Source organism: Prinia subflava, chromosome 5, assembly GCF_021018805.1.
Source record: "Prinia subflava isolate CZ2003 ecotype Zambia chromosome 5, Cam_Psub_1.2, whole genome shotgun sequence".
Classification (NCBI taxonomy): Eukaryota; Metazoa; Chordata; class Aves; order Passeriformes; family Cisticolidae; genus Prinia; species Prinia subflava.
The window spans coordinates 14,369,937-14,389,717 of NC_086251.1; the positions used below are offsets into that span (position 1 = coordinate 14,369,937).

At 40.4% G+C, this 19,781-nt stretch overlaps 1 protein-coding gene across 1 annotated transcript in view; it reads right to left on the reverse strand.

The window, feature by feature from the left end:
- Positions 1 to 1,026: 1,026 nt before the first annotated feature.
- The window catches only part of ABCC8 (ATP binding cassette subfamily C member 8), a 73,694-nt gene continuing 54,939 nt past the window's right edge, over positions 1,027 to 19,781 (reverse strand). The window contains exons 26-39 of the mRNA XM_063398098.1: positions 19,296 to 19,456; positions 18,070 to 18,139; positions 17,218 to 17,375; positions 15,919 to 16,011; positions 11,731 to 11,833; positions 10,300 to 10,413; positions 9,552 to 9,672; positions 9,261 to 9,391; positions 8,621 to 8,699; positions 7,661 to 7,769; positions 6,030 to 6,133; positions 5,121 to 5,254; positions 3,747 to 3,809; positions 1,027 to 1,297 (exon numbers count right to left, since the gene is read on the reverse strand). Coding sequence (XP_063254168.1) covers positions 1,160 to 1,297; positions 3,747 to 3,809; positions 5,121 to 5,254; positions 6,030 to 6,133; positions 7,661 to 7,769; positions 8,621 to 8,699; positions 9,261 to 9,391; positions 9,552 to 9,672; positions 10,300 to 10,413; positions 11,731 to 11,833; positions 15,919 to 16,011; positions 17,218 to 17,375; positions 18,070 to 18,139; positions 19,296 to 19,456 — 1,578 coding nt within the window. The 3' untranslated portion in view covers positions 1,027 to 1,159. The remainder of the gene's footprint in view (positions 1,298 to 3,746; positions 3,810 to 5,120; positions 5,255 to 6,029; positions 6,134 to 7,660; positions 7,770 to 8,620; positions 8,700 to 9,260; positions 9,392 to 9,551; positions 9,673 to 10,299; positions 10,414 to 11,730; positions 11,834 to 15,918; positions 16,012 to 17,217; positions 17,376 to 18,069; positions 18,140 to 19,295; positions 19,457 to 19,781) is intronic.

Sequence of the window (19,781 nt, forward strand, 5' to 3'; positions counted from 1 at the left end):
ATTGAGCAGGCTAAAGAGAGACAAAAAACCCCAAAAAGATAAAGAGCCCTCCTAAGCACTAGAAATCCTTCAAATAGGGGAAGTAACAAAACAAAAAATGGATATAAAGGGCAAACTTGCTGTAAAAAGAATAAGGGAAAAACTCAATGGAGCCTTCCACTGGGTTATTGACATTCTAACCCTCTATTAATGAAAAAATCCCACACTGACTGTCACAGGGCAGGGATAAGTAGCTGTCTAGCTAAATTAGGATAATTTCAGTGGTTAAAAGTTATCTTAAGTGTACTGAATTTATTGGTAAGGGTCACAGTAAATCTAGAGCCAGCACGACAGTCGGTGAAACATGTGAAACTAGGAGATGGAGTCAAGCTGTCGTGGCCCTGAGCTGCAGTAAAAGGTTTAATGCTGTTTATTTACCAGTCTTGGAGGGATAATTTCCAGATGAATTGGTACATCTGCACTGGTCTGGAAACGGTGTACATTAAACAGTGATACTTTATCACAGCCTGCCTCCTCTCAGCTTCCTCACAGTTTGGGAGGGAGTCTGCCCCATCCTGCTTGGAATCAGTGTAACAGTATTCAGTGGGCAGAAAGATGGAATCAGATTGAGATTCATTTCTAGACAGTATTAAAAGAGAGTCTAAGGCACAACTCAGGCACTATCAATAAAACACAGTATAATAAATGTTTTATAGATTTTATATTTAGATATTAAAGCTTTACAGAGTCATTTGAAAGAGATACAAGCTTTTGAGAGATAGCTTTGGTATATAACTTTTCCTTCTGCATATAGTCATGAACATTATCTACAGTAGGGCTATGACACATAGAAAATAACAAGTTAATAAATGATGGGGGGTTTGAGAGGTACATAAAAACTCCATGCTGGTTAAGTTTGTTTGATGTGTATCCTGTTGTTGTTGACCCATGTAGTTTTTTTCAACTATATTTCATAATTCTTTGGCAGCAAGTAAAAAGAAAAGTAGTAATATACAGAAAAAGTAAAGTACACAGATAATTCATTAATGCTTCAGACGGAAAAAATGGCTCATTTTATTAAAAAAGGAAAAGCTCAATTTATTATGAAATAATATTTATTTACAGGTATTTTACATTTTTAGAAAATAATAAAATTGTGTTCTAAAATGCTTTATTTTTATTACTTATCTGCTTGTACAAAAGAAGCAAAGACACTGTCTTCTTGTTCTAGCAGAACCTCAGGCTTGTCATATTCCAAAATAACCCCTCTCTTCATTACAATAACCAAATCTGAATTGAGGATTGTGTGCACACGGTGCTGAAAAAAAACAAACAAAATGCCAGGTCAGTGTATCTCTCTAGTCAATATTCCAGGATAAGACAGACTTCCACAAATGAATTTTCGTATCAACTTCAAGTTTGATTAAGGCTACTTATCCTTCTTTTCCTCCTAATTTCTCTGTAAATACTGCAGATAAATATACAGACCAAAAGCCAGGAGGATACTCAAGTACCTAAAAAATACACAGGTACTTGTGTGAATATGAAGAGTCCTACGAGTTCCCTTTAGAATGTCCCCAGCCCTGCTGCCAAGGCTGCCAAAAGCAGACAGCCAGGCAGAGTAGGAACTGAGCAACTGAGTGTGCAATGCCTGTGGGAAGCCGGGAATTCTCCCAGTCCTGGATTACGTCTGGGTCTGGGGTGGCCCCTGAGCTTGCTGTGGTTTGTCTATTTAGAAAGCTGATCTAGGCAGTTTTACAAGACTTGGGCCATGTCTTCTCTTGAGCTTTCACAATTGGTTTGCATCCATATCCTTTGGAAAACACTTTTCCATACTTTCTCCCCACCATATGAACAAATACTCCCTCCTTTCTCAGGGCTCAGTTTCATCTGCCCCTTGCCTCGTGGCTTTGCAGAGCTCTCACATGTCCTTACAGTGTCCTTCTTCCACACAGAAGAGCCCCAGGCTGCTCAAATCCAGGAGCAAATCCAACACCTCCAAATCATCCTGTGCTTCTCAACATTTTTCAGTTGTAATGTGTTGTTCTGGGCATAAGGACACTGGAACTACACATCATATTCAAGGTATGTGTGAACTACAGATTGAGTTCAGCCTTCTTGTTTCTAATCATCTTTTTTATTTCTTTATCCATACCACATTATTCTATCCTAACTCAAACATTACCTAAATAAATAAACAGCATGCATTGTTTCCATCTTCTTTTTAAATAAAATGCTTCAGTAATTTCCATAATCCCCTGTCAGATTCAAACTACTTTGCTGCTTCTTTTAGCTTTTTTCCCCTCACCATTTATTTTTGGGTTAGGTTTTTGGAAGCCTCTTCATATTGACAGAATTCCACTCCTTAATGTTAACTGTAACTGCACGGGATTTTTTGGATCTGCATTACTCCTCCAGGGGTATTTAATCTCAGAATATTATGATTGCTGTTATACAGTTTCTCTTCACCCATGAGGTTCCTAATCAAGTCCTGAGCATCCTCAGTATCAAAACAACTCTTGTATCTCCTTCTCTGGCTTTTCTAGCCAGATTTTCCATAAAATAATCCCTGATGGCATCTACAATCTCGTATCTTCTGCAGTTTCTATGGCATTTATCCAGTCCACACAGGCAGGGGCAGGGGACTGAAATATCACATTCCAGTTGAATTTGCTGCCCTTGTCTGATCTCTTTCAGTGTAACACAATCAGAGCTGCCACCCTGGCAATTGTGAGTAACATAGAAGATAATAGAGAGTCAGTACTATAACTCCAACTATTATTATTCTTCCTAAACAGAAATTAGAAATATATAGCTTTTTCTGGGGGAAAAAACCCAGCAAAACACCAAAACCAACACAAAACAAAACCACACCTCAAAACCAACACAAAAAAAATCTGCCAAAAAGCCAAAACCCCAAAACCAAAACCCATGCCACAAACCCTCTATGTTATGTTTCTACTACAGAATGTTTTGAATACAAAACCACCTGCTGTAAACCACTTTTACAATGGGAAGTAAGCAAAAATGTTCAAAGTAAGTTTATTCCAAGATGTTTGTTTGAACTGTGTAGTGTGAAACGCACAGTTAAAGAAGTTTAAAACTAAGGGAGTAAAAGAAGAATAAAGCTTTTTCAGCATGTCCCCAAACAAACTGAAAAGATACATAAATGCAGAATAGAGTGCAAATCTGAATTTTCATGCAGAGAAATCAGGAAATGTCATGGTTATGATTCCTTTGCTTTTTTATAATGACACACTGGATGGATTCCATAAGATACATCAGGTCCTCTATTACACATTTGCTAGGTGAAAATAAATGATGCTCAGAGATTGCTGAGCATAGATTTCTGGTGTTGAATTTTTAAACATAAGGAATCATACTGACTTCATTTCACCTGCCTAAAATATGTGTATTTACTTGTTCTTAGTTAAATGATTATTTTAGCTTGATGAAATTTATATTTCACACCAAAGTATATGGCATTTTAAATTAGCTTAAAATGGGAAACAGAAGCTAGAGGGCACACTTAGGTTATGTACCTTTACAGGTAATTTGACTTAGCACCATGCAACACAGTTAAGCTGATCTTATGAATTTAAGTATGAAATTTAAAAATGGAAAAGAAAGCTTACATTTAAACACCAGTTAAAAAAAGAAGAAGATGAATGGCCTGATGAACACATGTATTAACACTGACAAGAAGTGACTAATGGGGCATTTCTGATCCTTGCTTGCCTTAGAATGGCAGCAGGGCCTGCACTTACCGCTATTGTAACCACAGTGCGGTCAGCAAACGCAGTCATCACCACCTTCTGGAGAATGTTCTCCTAGGGAAGGACAAACGTTTGGTGCTTTTCAAACACAAGCTGCATGACAGACATAGACACTAAGAAGGCTTAGGTAACCCCAGACTATTCCATGCAGTTACTTATTGTCCACTGCAGAAGTGAAAAATTAGCTACATGTCCAAACTAAGCCAGAGCCTGGTATCTCCTGCCATTCCCACTGCCTCTGGGGCTCAGCAGACACCAGAGCTGTGCTCTGGCCCCAGACTCCTGCTGTCCTGGCCTCAGTTTAACAGGGAGGAAATCCAAGGTGAATTCCGGGTGCTGCCAGGCTGCCCATGCCGGCGCCTCTGCGGCGCGTCCTTCACCCCACTGCAAGCCCAGGAATGTTCCAGCACAATGGGGACATCTAACACCAAGGGGTGGCAGGGACAAGCAAGGGACTGTGCTGTACCTGGCATATTTGACAGTGGAGATGATATTTAAGATGGCCTCAACATACATAGCTCTCACTCAACAAGTACTCATCCTTTGCTATTTAGGAGATGCGTTGTTGCATTCCAAACCGCCTGGAGGTGTCACAAGCACAGATACCTTCATTTGCTATTAGCTGCTCTTCAGACAAGTATTTCAAAGGAGGGACTCTATCCTCAATGCATCAAAATTTAAAATGTTTTTAACTGGGCTGCGTGCACTATAGTTCCCTTATTGAAGCTCAAACACTAACATTTTACTGAACTAAAAATTGTAGCTGTTCTAACAAACCCCTCCACTTATGTTTTTTACTTACAGTGGAAAGAAAATCAGAATATTTCCTGTAACAACGTAACATGAAAAAAAATGTACTATTCTATTTGGCTGAAACCCAGTCACTGCACTACTGAGTGCTTAAACATCTGCCTAGAAATTCCAGACAATTAATGCAATAATCCAGTGTGTCTTTCCTGTGTCAGTGTTCATTTCCTTGACTCTACTTTCAAGTCTTCTAACTTCCTGACTTGTCCTGCCAACCACGCTGGGAAAACTTGTCACTTGCCAATTCGCCCTTCACTGACCATCCCAGCTGACCTTCCCAAGCTCTGTTTACTTTAGGAACACCCACTGCCAATTATAATACCACACTTCATTCTCATAATGCAAGCAGTTCTGGAATAACTATTCAATCCCTAGTAAAATAGTTTAAAAGCTCTTTAGATTTGTTAGCAGTGACTAACAACTACCTGGGCTTGTAAATGTCTGCACTAAATATGGTGTAAGCATGCTACAGAATAGACAGAATTGCTTTCCACCTTTTTCTTCACATATCAGGTGTTTCCCCCTCAAGGAAAAGAATCAGAAGCACTTCAAACTCACTGTTGCCATGTCAATGGATGCTGTGGCTTCATCCATGATGAAGATGCTCGTCTTCCTCACAAAAGCCCTTGCTAGGCAGAACAGCTGCCTTTGGCCCTGGCTGAAGTTTTCACCCCCTTCTGTGACTATTGCATCTGGAAGTGAAACAGCCAAATCAGTACAGCCAGATCAGAACAGAGCATATACTTGGAAAACAATGTTTCACTTTCAGAATAAAGTAATATTTCCTGGGCCTACAGCTGCTGTTGACAGTTTTGCCTGCTTATTTCCAGTGTTCAAAACCACCAGTACTTTTGTCTCACTATATCCTCTGCATCTGTTAGACATCAAAATAGCTGAGGATGTTCAAGAGTGAGTTTCTCTGAAACATGTGCAGTCTAGGACACTGCACCTCCAGTCAAACCAGCACCTCATTTCTTTACCCTAGGGCTGTATAATTTACCATTTTAAGGGGGGTTATTGCTGCTTTTGTATGTTTTTTGTTAGGTGTTTGGTGGTGGGGGTTTTGTTTGTTTGTTTTCTGCATGGCCAAATAATTCACACCTTGAAGAAATCTTCCTCCTTGGACATGACTATTGGAAAATACAAAAGAAGGGTGTTCTAGGTAACACCTGACTTGTTGACTGCTTATTTGAATTCACAAGACCCATAAACCTTAGTGCTTCAAAACAAAGACATACTGAAATAAAAGAATTTTACCATTGATTTGAAAAGAAAGAGGATTCTGCCCCCCAGGTACAGTTGGTAAAGGAGTTATACAGATAAAAGACATTTGCCTGCAGGCACTTTCTGTCACCTTCCACAAACTTTAAAATCTCTTTCTTCATCAGCTACCCTTCTAATAAGTAAGAGGGAAACAGGAATATTGTGAATGCTGGAAACAACATTCTCAGAAGGAAGGCTCATTACCTAGGCCCCCAGGTAGTGCCTTCACCACGTGCTTGAGCTGTGCTATTTCCAGTGCTTCCCAGAGCATGCTGTCAGTGCACTTCTTCTCAGGGTCCAAGTTGAACCTGCAGCGTGAGTAATTCAAGAACATCAGTCAACAGAAACTGCTGCAATGGATTTCTTCTCTTAGCGTGCTTAGAAACAAACCTGCAGATAATCAGAATCATATGCTGAAGGTCTGGGCCTGATTCTGATCTATGATTGGTATAAATCCTCTGAATTGCCCAGACTTAATCAACATTTATGCCAATGTGACTAAGGTGAAAATCTGACTCAGTTGAGCAGAAAGGGAAAAGTTTCCTATTTTGTAGATATCTTTATGGATTTGGAATCTATTTTGTTCTGCATAAACTAAAGAAATCTCTAGATTTCTTGAGAAAATCTACTAGAAAAAGCTGTGACTATACTCAGTTTAAATTAACATTGAATTTTTATGAGCCAAAATTCTATCCTCCCGCCTTTTAAATACAATGTCTCTTTGTTCTTCACTGCTATAGAAATGTTAATAGAATAGTCAAGCTTCATACTGCATTAGGAAATTCAAGTCTTCACTGCAATTCAAAAAATCTTGGATTTATGAACAGATGAACATTATTTTAGCTTGCTGCGGCCCAGAAGTGACAACAACAAATGTGAATTTCACATCATATTACATTAGCATATAGAATGACAATAAAAGCTTCAATGGGGCATAACATTATTTTTACTTTTTACTCCTGCTGTATGAGTTGTGAAAATTCGATGCTGGCCTAAATGCATTTTTTAATAGATTAATTCCTAAAATAAAGGAATACAATCACATCATCTTCTGATGTGAAATAAGCATGGTCTATTCAGGCATGTCCTGAAGCCTGTATCCTTTTCAGTGAACTCTAATCTCTTGTAGAAGCTGCAGGTGATGTAACTGGGCACTGAGGACTGTACTGTTTCTTCCCAAGGTAAAGGGCACAGACACAGGGAAGGACATTTGCTGGAAACTGGAACTTTTGGCCATTGTTTCAATTGCATCATCTCAGAGAAGTGGAAAGAGGACACAAAAAAAAAGCCAACAAAAAGAGTTAAGGTATTTGGTGCCACAGATGAAACAGCTCAGAAGAAACACAGAGAGAGGCTCCAGGATAAAATAGCCCAGTCTCCCAGTACTTCTCATGTTGTTCTTTTGCTTTCTCTCTGTTTACAGTAATTTTTTAGCCTGCATTTTTTACATCTCATATTTTAAGGCAGACAGATGAAAACCGTTGTAGGAGAAAGAAGGTTTCAAGAAATGCTGGGTGGTTATGGGCATTTGAGCTAAACTGATTACTGCATCCTGGAGGAATAAATATTGGCTTTCCCTGCTTCCCAGGCATGGGATGTCTTCTGCCAGCAGTGTCCTGTCCAGGCTCAGGCATGGGGAAAGGTTAGTCTGGCAGGGGTGAGTTAAAAGCACAGACAGAAGGCAGTGATGAGGATCACTATTCCAGCTGAGGAGACTGGACTTGAACAGCTTGGTATAAAAGTCATTATATAGTACAATTATAATATATCATTCATATTGCATGACATACAAGCAATTACATGGTTTTTATTTATTGCTGGTGCTTGATACTTGCCGGATTGTTCCACTGAATAAAATAGGATCTTGGAGAATGATTGACAGCCTGGATCTCAAGGTCTGCAAGGGCAGCTTGGCGATGTCTATGCCATCAATGATAATCCTCCCTGTTCACAAGAAAGAGGACAGTGTGTTTATTGTGCCACACAGCTGGGGGCAAAGATATGGCTCACTTCCAGGCTGAAGGGCAGTGCAGCAGGAACAGGCCTTGTATCACACACCCCCTTTGTCACTAAAGAAACATGCTTTGAGTAAAAAGCAAGCATAGCCACCTGGAGCTGAGCTGCAAAGCATAGAGAGTGTACCTGAAGTATCTCAGGAATTAGATACACTACTTAACTGCTTGACCAGTGCACATCTATCAAACAACAAGCTCAGACATTTCTTCAATCAGGGACTAATTACCTGGGGCAACAAGCCTTTCAGAAAGCCAAATTATTTCTGAGCACTATGAAACCTTATCTCCAAGTACAACTGTTTGTCTCTGCACAGGGGCTCTGTGGGTGATGTGGCAGGGAAACAGCCTGACATCTTTTTGAGATGAATCCTGTGAGGCATATGGACATGGCACACAGCAGGAAATTCCAGGGCAGCAGGCCAGGCTGCAGCCCCCAGCTGCTGAGTTTTCTGGGCCTAGTGGATCCTGTCTGTCCCTTGAGTACAGATCCTTCATTACACTTGAACACCTTGCCCTTTTATGCTTTGCTGCTGCTGTTATTTAACAGTACAAAAGGCTGTCGTCTGTCACTCTGGGACTTTTGCTTCTATCAAGCAGAATTTTTATTGATCTGCATTACGAATGGCCCAGCTGTTAGGTGACAGATGATCTCAGCTTTAAACAGGGCCAGAGACTGTGTCCTGCAGATCTGAAAATCACACTTCAGGGCTGCTGCTGTTTAGGAATTGACTACCAAGGAACCTTCAGGAGCTGAGCTTGAGTGACATATAAAAACGTTACCTTCAAAGGTGTCAACCATTCTGAAAAATGCAAGAGAGAAGGAGGATTTCCCACTGCCTGTTCGGCCGCAGATCCCAATCTGTGACACAGAAAGCAGATGAACATCAGGCAATGACAATACAGGAAATGGATAACATCTGTACTTGACACTTCAGATGAGAGGGTGGAGGAGCTGTCCTGATTCACATGATCCTTTTCTCCTCCTGACTGATCAGTCAAACTGAACCACTCATTACACAATATTTGGGTTCACTTTTTGTCTTATAGGGGCCTGAGTATTTAAGGATAAATCAAGGCCAGTCCTATAACAGGAAAAACAGGAGAGTGGTAATGAGGGGAATAAAGACATGAGAGTCACGTGAAAAGGATGGAAAGTAGGTCTAGCACTGTAAGGGCTCACTGTCACTTCTTTTAGCACTGTGTGCTGACAGGAGTGCACTGGGATACTGAGAGGGGAGGTGTTTGCCTCAATACACCAAGCTCAGAATCCCCCAGACTCCTTTCCAGTGTCCTACATTCTTTGAGAGAAAAAAAAAATCATCTGTAATTCAGTCATCAAAACATTCTGTGGTATGTTTTAACCCTGATTTATGTGATGTGCTAGTCTAAAGAGGTTCTGAGAACCACTGCAGCTCTTTACCTTTTGTCCTGGTGAGATGTGGGCATTGACATGTTTTAGCACTGGCTTTAAGTTGCTGTCATATCGGACACAGAGATTCTGGATTTGGATCTCGCCTCTGTCTGGCCAGTTCTGAGGAATCTGTGAGGAAGCTGTACAACAAGCACAGGGGGAAAAAAGCCCAACATCAACCCTCTTATAATAAATTAATTGATTCATTAGGTTATTTACTACATTTTTCATGGCAATACACTGCAAAGCCATTAAAATTTTAGCAAGCTCTTTCTGCATGCTGCACAAAACTGCACTTACAAAGGAGCCCTTCGTAATTTTCAGCTTCTGTTTTGAGAAGGCCATTGATTCTTTTCACTGCCCCCAGCTGGATCTCCATGTCAGCCAGGTTACGAACCATCCAATTCAGATAGTTAGACACCTGATGTAAAGCAAATACATGACTGAATCCCAGATTTTTAATAGTTTGCATCATTTGACCAGCATGCAGTTTATATTCCTACACAGGAATGCCTCAGTAAGTGGAAGTTGTGAATGCACTGGATGGTACAACACCAACAAGGAGGCAACAATGACTAAAGGTTAAATTTCCTAACTGCAGTGCACACATATTTTGGTACTATGGAGATCTGATCTACACCAACAGAAAAGAGGGTGGGGGAACAATAAAGACGGGTGAAAAGACATAATTTTGGTAACTTAAGTTTGGACAACCTAGAATGACATACCAGGGCACAATTACAGCTGATGCACTGAAAATGTATTCTTCACAATGCAAGACGATATAAAAAACCATGACACAACTTGTCCACGTTTGGTTGACATATTTGAACAAACACCTCAGTGAGATTTGATCTCAAAGCTGAAGAAAGCATACACTCAAATATGCCAACTATCACATGTGAACTGAAGTAAACACATGGTTTCAGTGATGTTACAGTACCCACTATAGATGTACAGACACCTTCAATCTTCCTGTTCATCTTTGTGCCCTGAGGAATTACAAAAATATGTTTGGGAGAGACAGAAAGGATCCTGAGATTCTTACCATAAGAGCATAGGTTAGTCCCAAGCCTACAAGTCCTGAAGTGATTTTATTATACAGGCAACTGGTAATAGAAGTGACAGCTGCTATGAGTACCACACATGCTCCAATGTACTCCTGAAGGAATATGAATAAGCTCCATCATTATAAGTCTACAAAGGGTTAAAACGTTCTCATAACTTTGCATACCAATAAAAAACCCATTGCACAATTTCAAAACACAGGCAGAAAGCCCCATGGAACTCCACACAGACTCTACCTAGGAACCCAAAACTGCTTTTAGCAGGGCTGTGCTGGGGAAGTCTACACAGACACCTTAAACACGTAATGGAGGTGGCTGAAATGGTGCAGCTGACTTTACCTGGGATAGGAGGGAAATGCTCATGTGCTCATCTCTGTGGCTGATGTTGAACTGCTGGGAGGCTCTGCTGCTGCTGAGTTCTTACCATACAATAATGGTCAAACAAGCCTTTCTTGCATAGCACACACCTATTACCTTAAGGGCCTTTTCCTGCTTTAATTTAAATCATTGGTGATTTGACCGGCCACAGATAATTCTTTGAGTAAAACTGTGTAACAGACTAGAAAACAAACTCTGTAAGAGGGAAATTGTCATTTATCTGTGTTTGAACTGTTTAGTGGCATTCTGTTTAGATCAGAATTTGGGACTTGAGGTAGTTTAGGCCTGAACATATCATAGGGTAATAATATTTTATTCAAGCCATACCCAATACCTGAACTAAATTAGCAAAAGATACCAGTTAAGGGGTCCAAAACAGAGCTATAAAGTGTGATATGAAAAATGAATTAACCTACATTTAGCACATCTAAAAGAAGCCCATGTTACCAGAACAGCATTACTACACATGCATTTACAATTGTAATATAGCATTCCACAACATAAAATCCCTTGACTAGCTTCTTAGAGAATTATTTTTAATAATCCACTTCTCATGCCACACCACTTCACTGAGCAGAAAACAGGCCACTGAATATATTTGGTGTTCTTCAGATGACCCCACAACAGACTTAAACTTATTTAGATCCTTCTGCTCATTAGGAGAGCTTCCAAGATATTGAAATATTCCTAGGGAGCCACAAGGCAGAGGCTGCTGACACTGACTGACATGGTGCCATGATGACATGCTGGCTGGTGGCACAGCTCAACCAGCTCTGATCACTCTTCACACAGAGAGGAGCCAATGTGACCCGTGAAAACTATTCCTGTCTTGGAAAAACAGCTGCAGGCTATGGAGAAAATTCATACCCCATTCAGTGTCCAGCATGGGTTGGGCATGTGCTCATTACAGAGAGACATAGAGGGCAAAGGTATAGCTTTGAGATGAGGCTGGAAAACTGCTGGATGCCTCATCAGATTACTTGGAACAAAGTCAAAAATTCCTTGTGTATACACAACAATAATAATGTACTTGCCATGCGAACTTCCAGCCAGCGATTGGCTGCTGTGAGGAAAAGGGAGGCAATGTTGTTGGAATCTGTGTATTCAAGAAGTTTCTGTCGGAATTTGGCTTCATATCTAAAAAAAGGAAACAAAACAAAACAAAACAAAAAGCAGAAAAGCAAGAGGAAAGGAGAAAAAAAAAGGAGTCAGGCCTTGGGGTCTTGGAAAAATACAAAGTAAAATTCAATTTCTGGGGTATGTGCTTATGGACAGCTTGGCACAGGGTATAAATCAGCCTATCAACAGTTCAGAGTGTAGTGGTGTACTAGATACAGGCAAAGTGTATTTGTGCAGTATCCTGAGGAGTAATTTATGGATATTATTGCATTGATTCTTGTATTGAAATTCTGTGGGACTTCCAGATCCCACTGGGCATTTTATAAATGTATTTTATGACATGGTAATTGAGAGAGAGAGAGAGAGAGAGAAATTAAAACTAAAATATTTAAAATATGTATGAGAAAAATAATACATGCGTATACTTGTGAAAATAAGCATTAATGCTGCAGAATTCAGTTTTTCTCAATCATCTAAGCTCAGGTTCTTAAATTTATATAACCATAGTGCCTAGAAATTGTAACAATTTAAAAAGTATAAACTCAAAGAACTTCCCATTGTAGTAGCACCCATACTAAAGAAATGTATTTGTCCTTATCATTAAACATATAGAGCACTTTGGAAAATGGAAGTCCAAGTACACGGCACAACAAGGAGTATTAGATTGGAAAGAACTGTTTCCCTTCCCTCAAGGAATTAGCCACAGAACACAAAACAGGATGAATCACTAACAAGCCTGTTTACAGTTTGTTACAGTGAATTTGCACCCACTCATCTGAAGAGCTGTGCCAGTGAAATCTGCCTTGAATTCCACAGGTGTGGGAGATGATTCCCTGCTGGGGTCTTGGCAAGTGTACAAGTCAGCCAGTCACCCCTTTTAGTTGGGCGTATTTAATCACAGAGTTGTGAATTAGAGTGATGTCAATAATCAAGTGTATCAACAATTACAGCTAATAATGCACAAGCCTGGCACAAAAGTCTTTTCCAGGGTAGTGACATAAGCTCAAAGGCCTGAAGATTTAGTTTAAACACCCAAATCTTGCTTTTCCCCCCCTTTTATTAGATGATCAGGTTTAATACACTTGATCAACCCCTCCAAAACTTTACCTTATCCTTTCACTATGATGGCTGTGACAAGCACTGATTATAAATAAACTCTGCTCTCCTAATACTGATACAGAAGAATGCCTGTGTATGAAGTACATGGTTTATAGAAGCTTTCAAATTTGTTCACTGCTGAGTACTTTAGTCCTTCTGCTAAGCACAGCAAAAAAAATGACTTTACATATAAAAATTACGATTTTGAGGAAAAGAAGTAATTCAGCTGTCCACAACTTAGCCATGTACTAAGACATAAGAGACATGTCTGCTGTGTGCAGTGGGGAACCATGGAAAGGCTTGGATTGGAAGGGACCTTACAGATCATCTCATTCCAACCCCCTGCCATAAGCAGGGACACCTGTCACCACACCAGGCTGCTCAGAGCCCCATCCAATCTGGCTTTGAACACTGAGGGATGGGGCATCCACAGCTTCTCTGGGCAACCTGTGCCAGTGCCTCCCCACCCTCACAGTAAAGAATTTTGTCCTAATATCTCATCTAAATCTACTCTCTGTCAGTCTGAAGCCATTCCCCTTGTCCCATCATTACATGTCTTTGTAAACAGTCTCTCTCATCTTTCTCACAGGTTCTCTTCAAGTACTGGAAGGACACAATGAGGTCACCCCAAAACCTTCTCTTTTCCAGGCTGAACAAAACCAATTGTCAGCCTTTCTTCACAGGAGAGGTGCTTCATCTCCAATCACCTTGGTGGCCTCCTCTGGACTCACCCTAACAGCTCCATGTCCTTTCCATGCTCACAGCAGAGCTGGAGGCAGCACTACGGGTGGCTCTCACCAGAGCAGAGGGGCAGAACCCCCTGCCCTGCCCTGCTGCCCACGGGGTTTCAGACGCAGCCCAGGGTCTGGGCTGGCTGGGGCATGTTGGTGTGCTTGCACAGTGGGAAGGTTGTTTCTCAAAAGAGGCATCAGTGTCACCATGTCAGAGTGAGGGAGCCCTTCCCTTCCTCCAGGCTCACTGCCCTCAGTGCCTCACCACACAGACATGGTCGTGCTGCTTCTGGAACCAATTCAGTCACATTTAACTCTCCTGTCTCTATACCATGAGGAATTGTGTGACGCAGATAGCCCCAGAGAATGTGGGCTATGCACCGTGAGTCAGTCATGCATATGCACGTGGAACAGGGATGCAAGTTAGTACAGTTGCTGCATCAATGCAAAAATATCAGAATTTCTCTCCAGGAAGTGTCCCCAGATTACCAGATCTTTAAGAATACAGACAAGTGTTTGCTGAATCCGTCACATTTACATTTTTTTGATGGTTTAACACAAATGCTATCTGAAGTATCAAAACAAACTATAAATCAGGCCAGGGCATCTGCTGAAGGTGTTTTTGTAGGTGCAGCAGTAGCTGTCTTTGAACTCCTCCAGACTTTTTTGTACATTTCTTTCCGAATGCATTCTGAATAAACCCAGTATGGAGAGTAACCAAGGGTAAGGACACTTCAGGAACAACTGGCACCTCTTAACAGAATGAATTCCTGAATTAGTGTTATTTTTAGGGATGCTCATGCTAGCAAGTCTAAACTCCACGCCTGCTAATATGTTAGGCAGCTGAAAAGCTACACAGTCCTAAAAATAACTGGCTTAGCAGCTGAGGCAGGAGGCTGGCAGACAGATGGAACACAGAACTCACTGAACACACATGCCTGGCTGGGTCAGAGACACATCACTTACTGCAGGATTTAAGAAAAAGGAGGCACCAAACAATTCTTTAAGAGAGGAATTATTTCCAAAGTGATGGGAAGAACCAAGAGAGAATGCTCTGACAGACTGAAAATATCAGCTATGTGGCACTGAATATTGCTTTCTGTATCAACACCAGAAAACACTCAGCCATAATGCTTCAAAAATCCTCTTGATCAAGTAAAAGAATATAGGGATGAGAAAAGCAGAAATTGAAAGAGAAATTGATTTTCCTGCAAATTGAACATGGACATAATTACAGACTGTAGAACATCATTAGCACTTAATGAATTAAATGGTCAATAACAGTCATTAATGGAAAACACTAAGCTGCTCTACCACTCTTGGGTAAGCTACCTTCAGTCAAAAAGAAACTCTTAAATTGGTTGTTCTTTCTTTAATCTATTATAACCTATTTAGAATAGTTTAAGTTACCTTTGTGCATTACTTCTATTATAAAATTACAATTATAGGTTAGGAGGAATAAATAAACACTACTGGTTCAAGGATAGAAGGGTAACAGTAATAATTAACTGACAAAATACGTAGACATCACCGAGATGAGAATCTAGTGGAAAAGTTGACCATGTTTGAGTCAACTGGGAAAAGACAAGAATAGCCCTAGTGCAGGGAAAGCAGCTGGTAAGCTCAGCAGTGGTTTTATTGGTACCTCTGAGGTATCAGCATGACTGCCAGTTTTCTAACACACATATAGAACCAAGCCACATTATCAGGTATTCCTGGGTTGCTCTCCTGGCAGCTTATGTGGATGGAAAAACAAACCAAAACTGGCAAGGAAACACTTTGTCTGCAGCTTGTGTATTTCCAAAATCAGTGTAAACACCCACATTTTCAGCCAGCAACCTGAAAAACAATGTAGGGTGCTACTGCAGCCTCTGAAGTCACCAGCATGCACAGCTTATCCGACCAGGACATCGACACAGATCAGTCTGTACCAAGTTGGTGCATATCAGTTCTGCCATGGAAACTGTCCAAGCCCATTGTCTGCCACACCACATGCTGTGGTAATTGCGGGCTAATTCACCTCCTTAAATCACATTTGCCCTCCAGTTCGTTTTATCAGGCTGCATGCAAGTGCCTGCACAGCAACCACAGGGCAGATGACCCACATAAGCCTGTTCTGTGTACAGGCTCTACACACAAAATGCTTAAAATTCTTCTATGTTTGACATCTCCCCTTGCCCAGGTTGTGAGGACTCTGGATTTTCCAGGCAGAACAGTTTAAGACATAACATTACCTCACTTTTGAATACCTATGTTTCTTAAAAAAAACTATACCTGAAGGCTCGGATGGTGGTGAGACCTTCAACAGTCTCTGAAAAATGGGAGAGTAATGGTAGCTGAGTGCTGTCATCCAGCTGCTGCAGGTCCCTGGAGAAGGTTATGAAAAGAATTTTGTAAAAAACCAGTTTTGCTGTGCAGTTATTCCCTTGAATCTGGCCCAGGGAGTGAAAAGGAATAGCATCACAATAGCTATATGTAAGGTAATATATATTACGTATATATATATATACACACACACACATAAGATTCAGACAGATTGCAAAGCAGTGCCACAGGGGAATGAATTTCCCAGAAGGATTTTTCTTTTAACACTTAACTAGCTGGAGTTCTGAATGGGTCTTTTCCCTTGACTGCTTTCCCTCCTTTCTCCTGTATTTCTTTTTCTTGTACTCAATTTTTTATTGATTTAAACACCATTCTGTCTCTGTATTGAACATCAATTTAATGGAATGCTGCAAATAGGAGCTCAAGTTAATCAGAAGAAAAAGTGCACCCCCAGATAACAGCACAACTTCTCACTGAGCCAACAGTATCTCACACTCAGTAAATGAGAGCTGCACTCATTATTAGGTTGCATTTCTCAATGTCATATTTAGTCCTCATATCAGTAAAAGCACATGTAGGGTGAAATCTATTTAGTCTCAGTTTCTTCCAGCAGGAAGTAAATTGGTTGCAGACTCCCTCTCAATCTGTGCATGTATGAGGGGATATGCATATTTTTGCATTGCTGCAAACATTTCACAAGAGGGAAATTCTCTCATCTTAGAAGGAGTAAGGTCTCAGATATAATTAAAATTTTCATATTTTTAAAAGCTAGAAGGACCCAGAACAGGAGAGGAGGCTTGTGCACACTGGATCCTTAATGGCTAGCTGTACCAGCAAGGTTATACTGCATTCTGCAGCCTCTCCTTAACATATTTCCACTTTCACCTGGACAGGCAGACTTGAGTTTCCCTGTCCTGTCACCACATTTTCTCAGACATATCCAGCACACAGCCCTTGGGGGAGGGCACAATCCAGTTCAGTTCTTTGTGTCCTGTGAACTCCAAACACCTTTGATGGTGCACCAAGGCCCTGCTCATGCCTCCCAGATGATCTCCTCGAAGAGCTGCCAACAAAGGCACTTGCAAAGTGACACAATTCCACTGCAGTGGGCTTGTCCCACCTGCAGACAGTGCCACAGCCTAGGCAGGACCGAATTTAAACACGAAGCTCCCTGCAGTGCAATCTGCAGTGCACTCCTGCCCTGCAGGCAGTGTTTCCATGCCAGCACGGTGACGGTCCTGCTCTCACCGGGACGCCACTCGGAAGTACTTCTGGATGAAGTAGCACATGATGGCCAGGGGAAGCAGGGCGATGAGGAACATGGGCGTCACGTACGAGATCACCGCCAGGGCAGACACGCACAGCAGCGTGGAACGGCTCAGGCACTCCAGGGTAGCTGGAATGTGCTGCACAGAGGAGAAAAAAGCACACAGAATCTTCCACAGCACGCCAAGGTGAAAAACTTAAACGCCTAAAACACTACTTCATTTTCCTTTCTCCCACTTCCTCAAAAAATTTTATACCTTGTGTATTTTAAGCATTTTAAGCATACAGGTCTGCTCTTGAATTTACCACAGGGTTCTGGGGACATCTGAAGAGATTTCTGTGGGGCTGCTTCACATCTGCATAGTGGAGCACAATCCTCATGTCAGAGGATTACAGATGGGATGCAATAGATGATTTTAGCATCTGCATAAATCCTATGAACTGGCAGTGCAGTCTGGGGTAAGTAATGGTGATTTGAATTTCAGTCATTTCTATTCTGGGCAATAGCATTTGCTTTTTTCTCATTTCATTTCCCCAAATGAATGTGTTTGCTCACTTACAAAAAAAGTAGATACTCTTTAATTTGGGGATATCACTATTGATCTTATTTTGCTTCCCTTTTCTATACGGGACATCTTAGCAAATAAATGCTTTTTCAATGTGCATGTAAAATGAGGAACTCATTCAGAACTGAGAAAATCATGATGCAAACCTATACAGTCAAAATCACAGTTCATCTGTAAGCTTCACCTAGATAAGTCTGTAATAAATGAAACCCCATTTTTTCAGATTAAGATAGGATAACTTGAGAGCTCAAAAATATTTAATCAGTACCTGGTCAATGGTATTGCAGTCAGCTGAAAATCTGTTCAATATACTTCCCAGAGGCGTTGTTTCAAAAAACCTAAAATGGTACAAGGAACAGCAAAGTTTACAATACTGATGTTAGAACTGATTCATGTACCTCAGCTAGGTACTATATCACAGAAACAAGCAAATAAATTGACAGCCATAGTAAAATTTCTCTTTTTTTCCCAGTACCTATGGCTTTCCATTTAAATGGAAATGTCTCGAATTTACAACCATAAGCATGAACCTACAACCACTCAGAACCCTACAACTGCAAGCATGTCCTCAGCTCCCTCTACTGCCTAAGCCATGGACATCACATGATTAGACTTGAAAAAATCCTTTCAGATTTCAATTTGAGGCCACTTCAATTCATGAAAAATTCAAAACAAGTTATCTTACAAAGTCTTGCATCTTTCTGGGAAAAGAAAATTGTAATAAGAACAACTACTATTGGAATAATATATTAAAAGACATTTGGATATGCAAAATGCACACTACATTATTGTTCTGCTACTATTAGGTGTTCCATAACTCATGTGGAACCTGAAGTCTAATTTTATCCTGGAAATAAAAATCTAAAAAAAAGTCTGAGGTTTTTCATGTGTGGGATTTTTTCCATGATTTCTGGGTCAAATATAGTTAGCTTAAAAATAAGAATCTTTTTCCTAGAGCTGCAGGTTTGAATCAAGCTACACTTTTCCTTTCATGCACAGGGAAAAAACCTTCTGGAGGACAACCAAGGCTTTTGCTGGAACAAAGAACATCCCAGTGTACTCTAACGATGCCTGTAATGACACTTGTCTAAGCTCATTACCTTTCCTAGACTTGCACAGTCACTGCCTGACAGTAAATATTTCCAGTGATTAACATGATGAAGCCTGCTATGAATTATCTGTACCACATATTGATCAATAATTGTGTTTTCTCCCTAATTAAAAACTGCAAAGAGAAATTAAACACGCAAGGAAGTAAATCTCTTAAGTCACAGTCGGGCAGGAGAGGCATTTGACTTGTGCCTAGGAACTCAAGCAGTCTGGGTACCATTTTCAAAAACTACTCAGAAACTTGGCACCTGGTGATTTTTCACTGATATCTTAAAAAATATGTGATGCAAAATTATTTCTAAGTAAAAACTGCATTAAGGAGCCTCTTGAAGCAAAGAAAACAAAATTACTATAATAAAATTTCTATTACAATCAAAGAAGTACCTCATTGGAGCCAAAATAATTTTATTTAGTAAAGAAGAGTGTAGCTTTTTGGTGACTTTCAAGCCAGTCCACTCCACTGCTATTGATGTGACAAGACATAATACGATGCCAAGGCAGCAAAGAATGCTGAAAACTTTTGAATATGGAGAATGGTCAAATTCCTAAGAAACAAAGAGCAACACTATTATTCACTTTAAATTACATTTAAAAAATATTGTAAATACACAAGCACAAGAATAAAAAAAAGTGAGAGTATGTCCTTTTTGCTCCCTAAATTAAACAGTCCATGATTTTCACCCATCTTAAATCATAACGTATTATCCTTTGGAGAGGGAAAGGTTTGCATGAAAATAAGTGACAAATCAGAAATATAAAACCACAGAATACCATAAAAAGCCTACGTGAGAATGCAACACTGCAGGGAAAACAAAAAAGAACTCTGATATCAAAATTATTTTAGAAGCCCAGGCTTAGGTATATCAACTT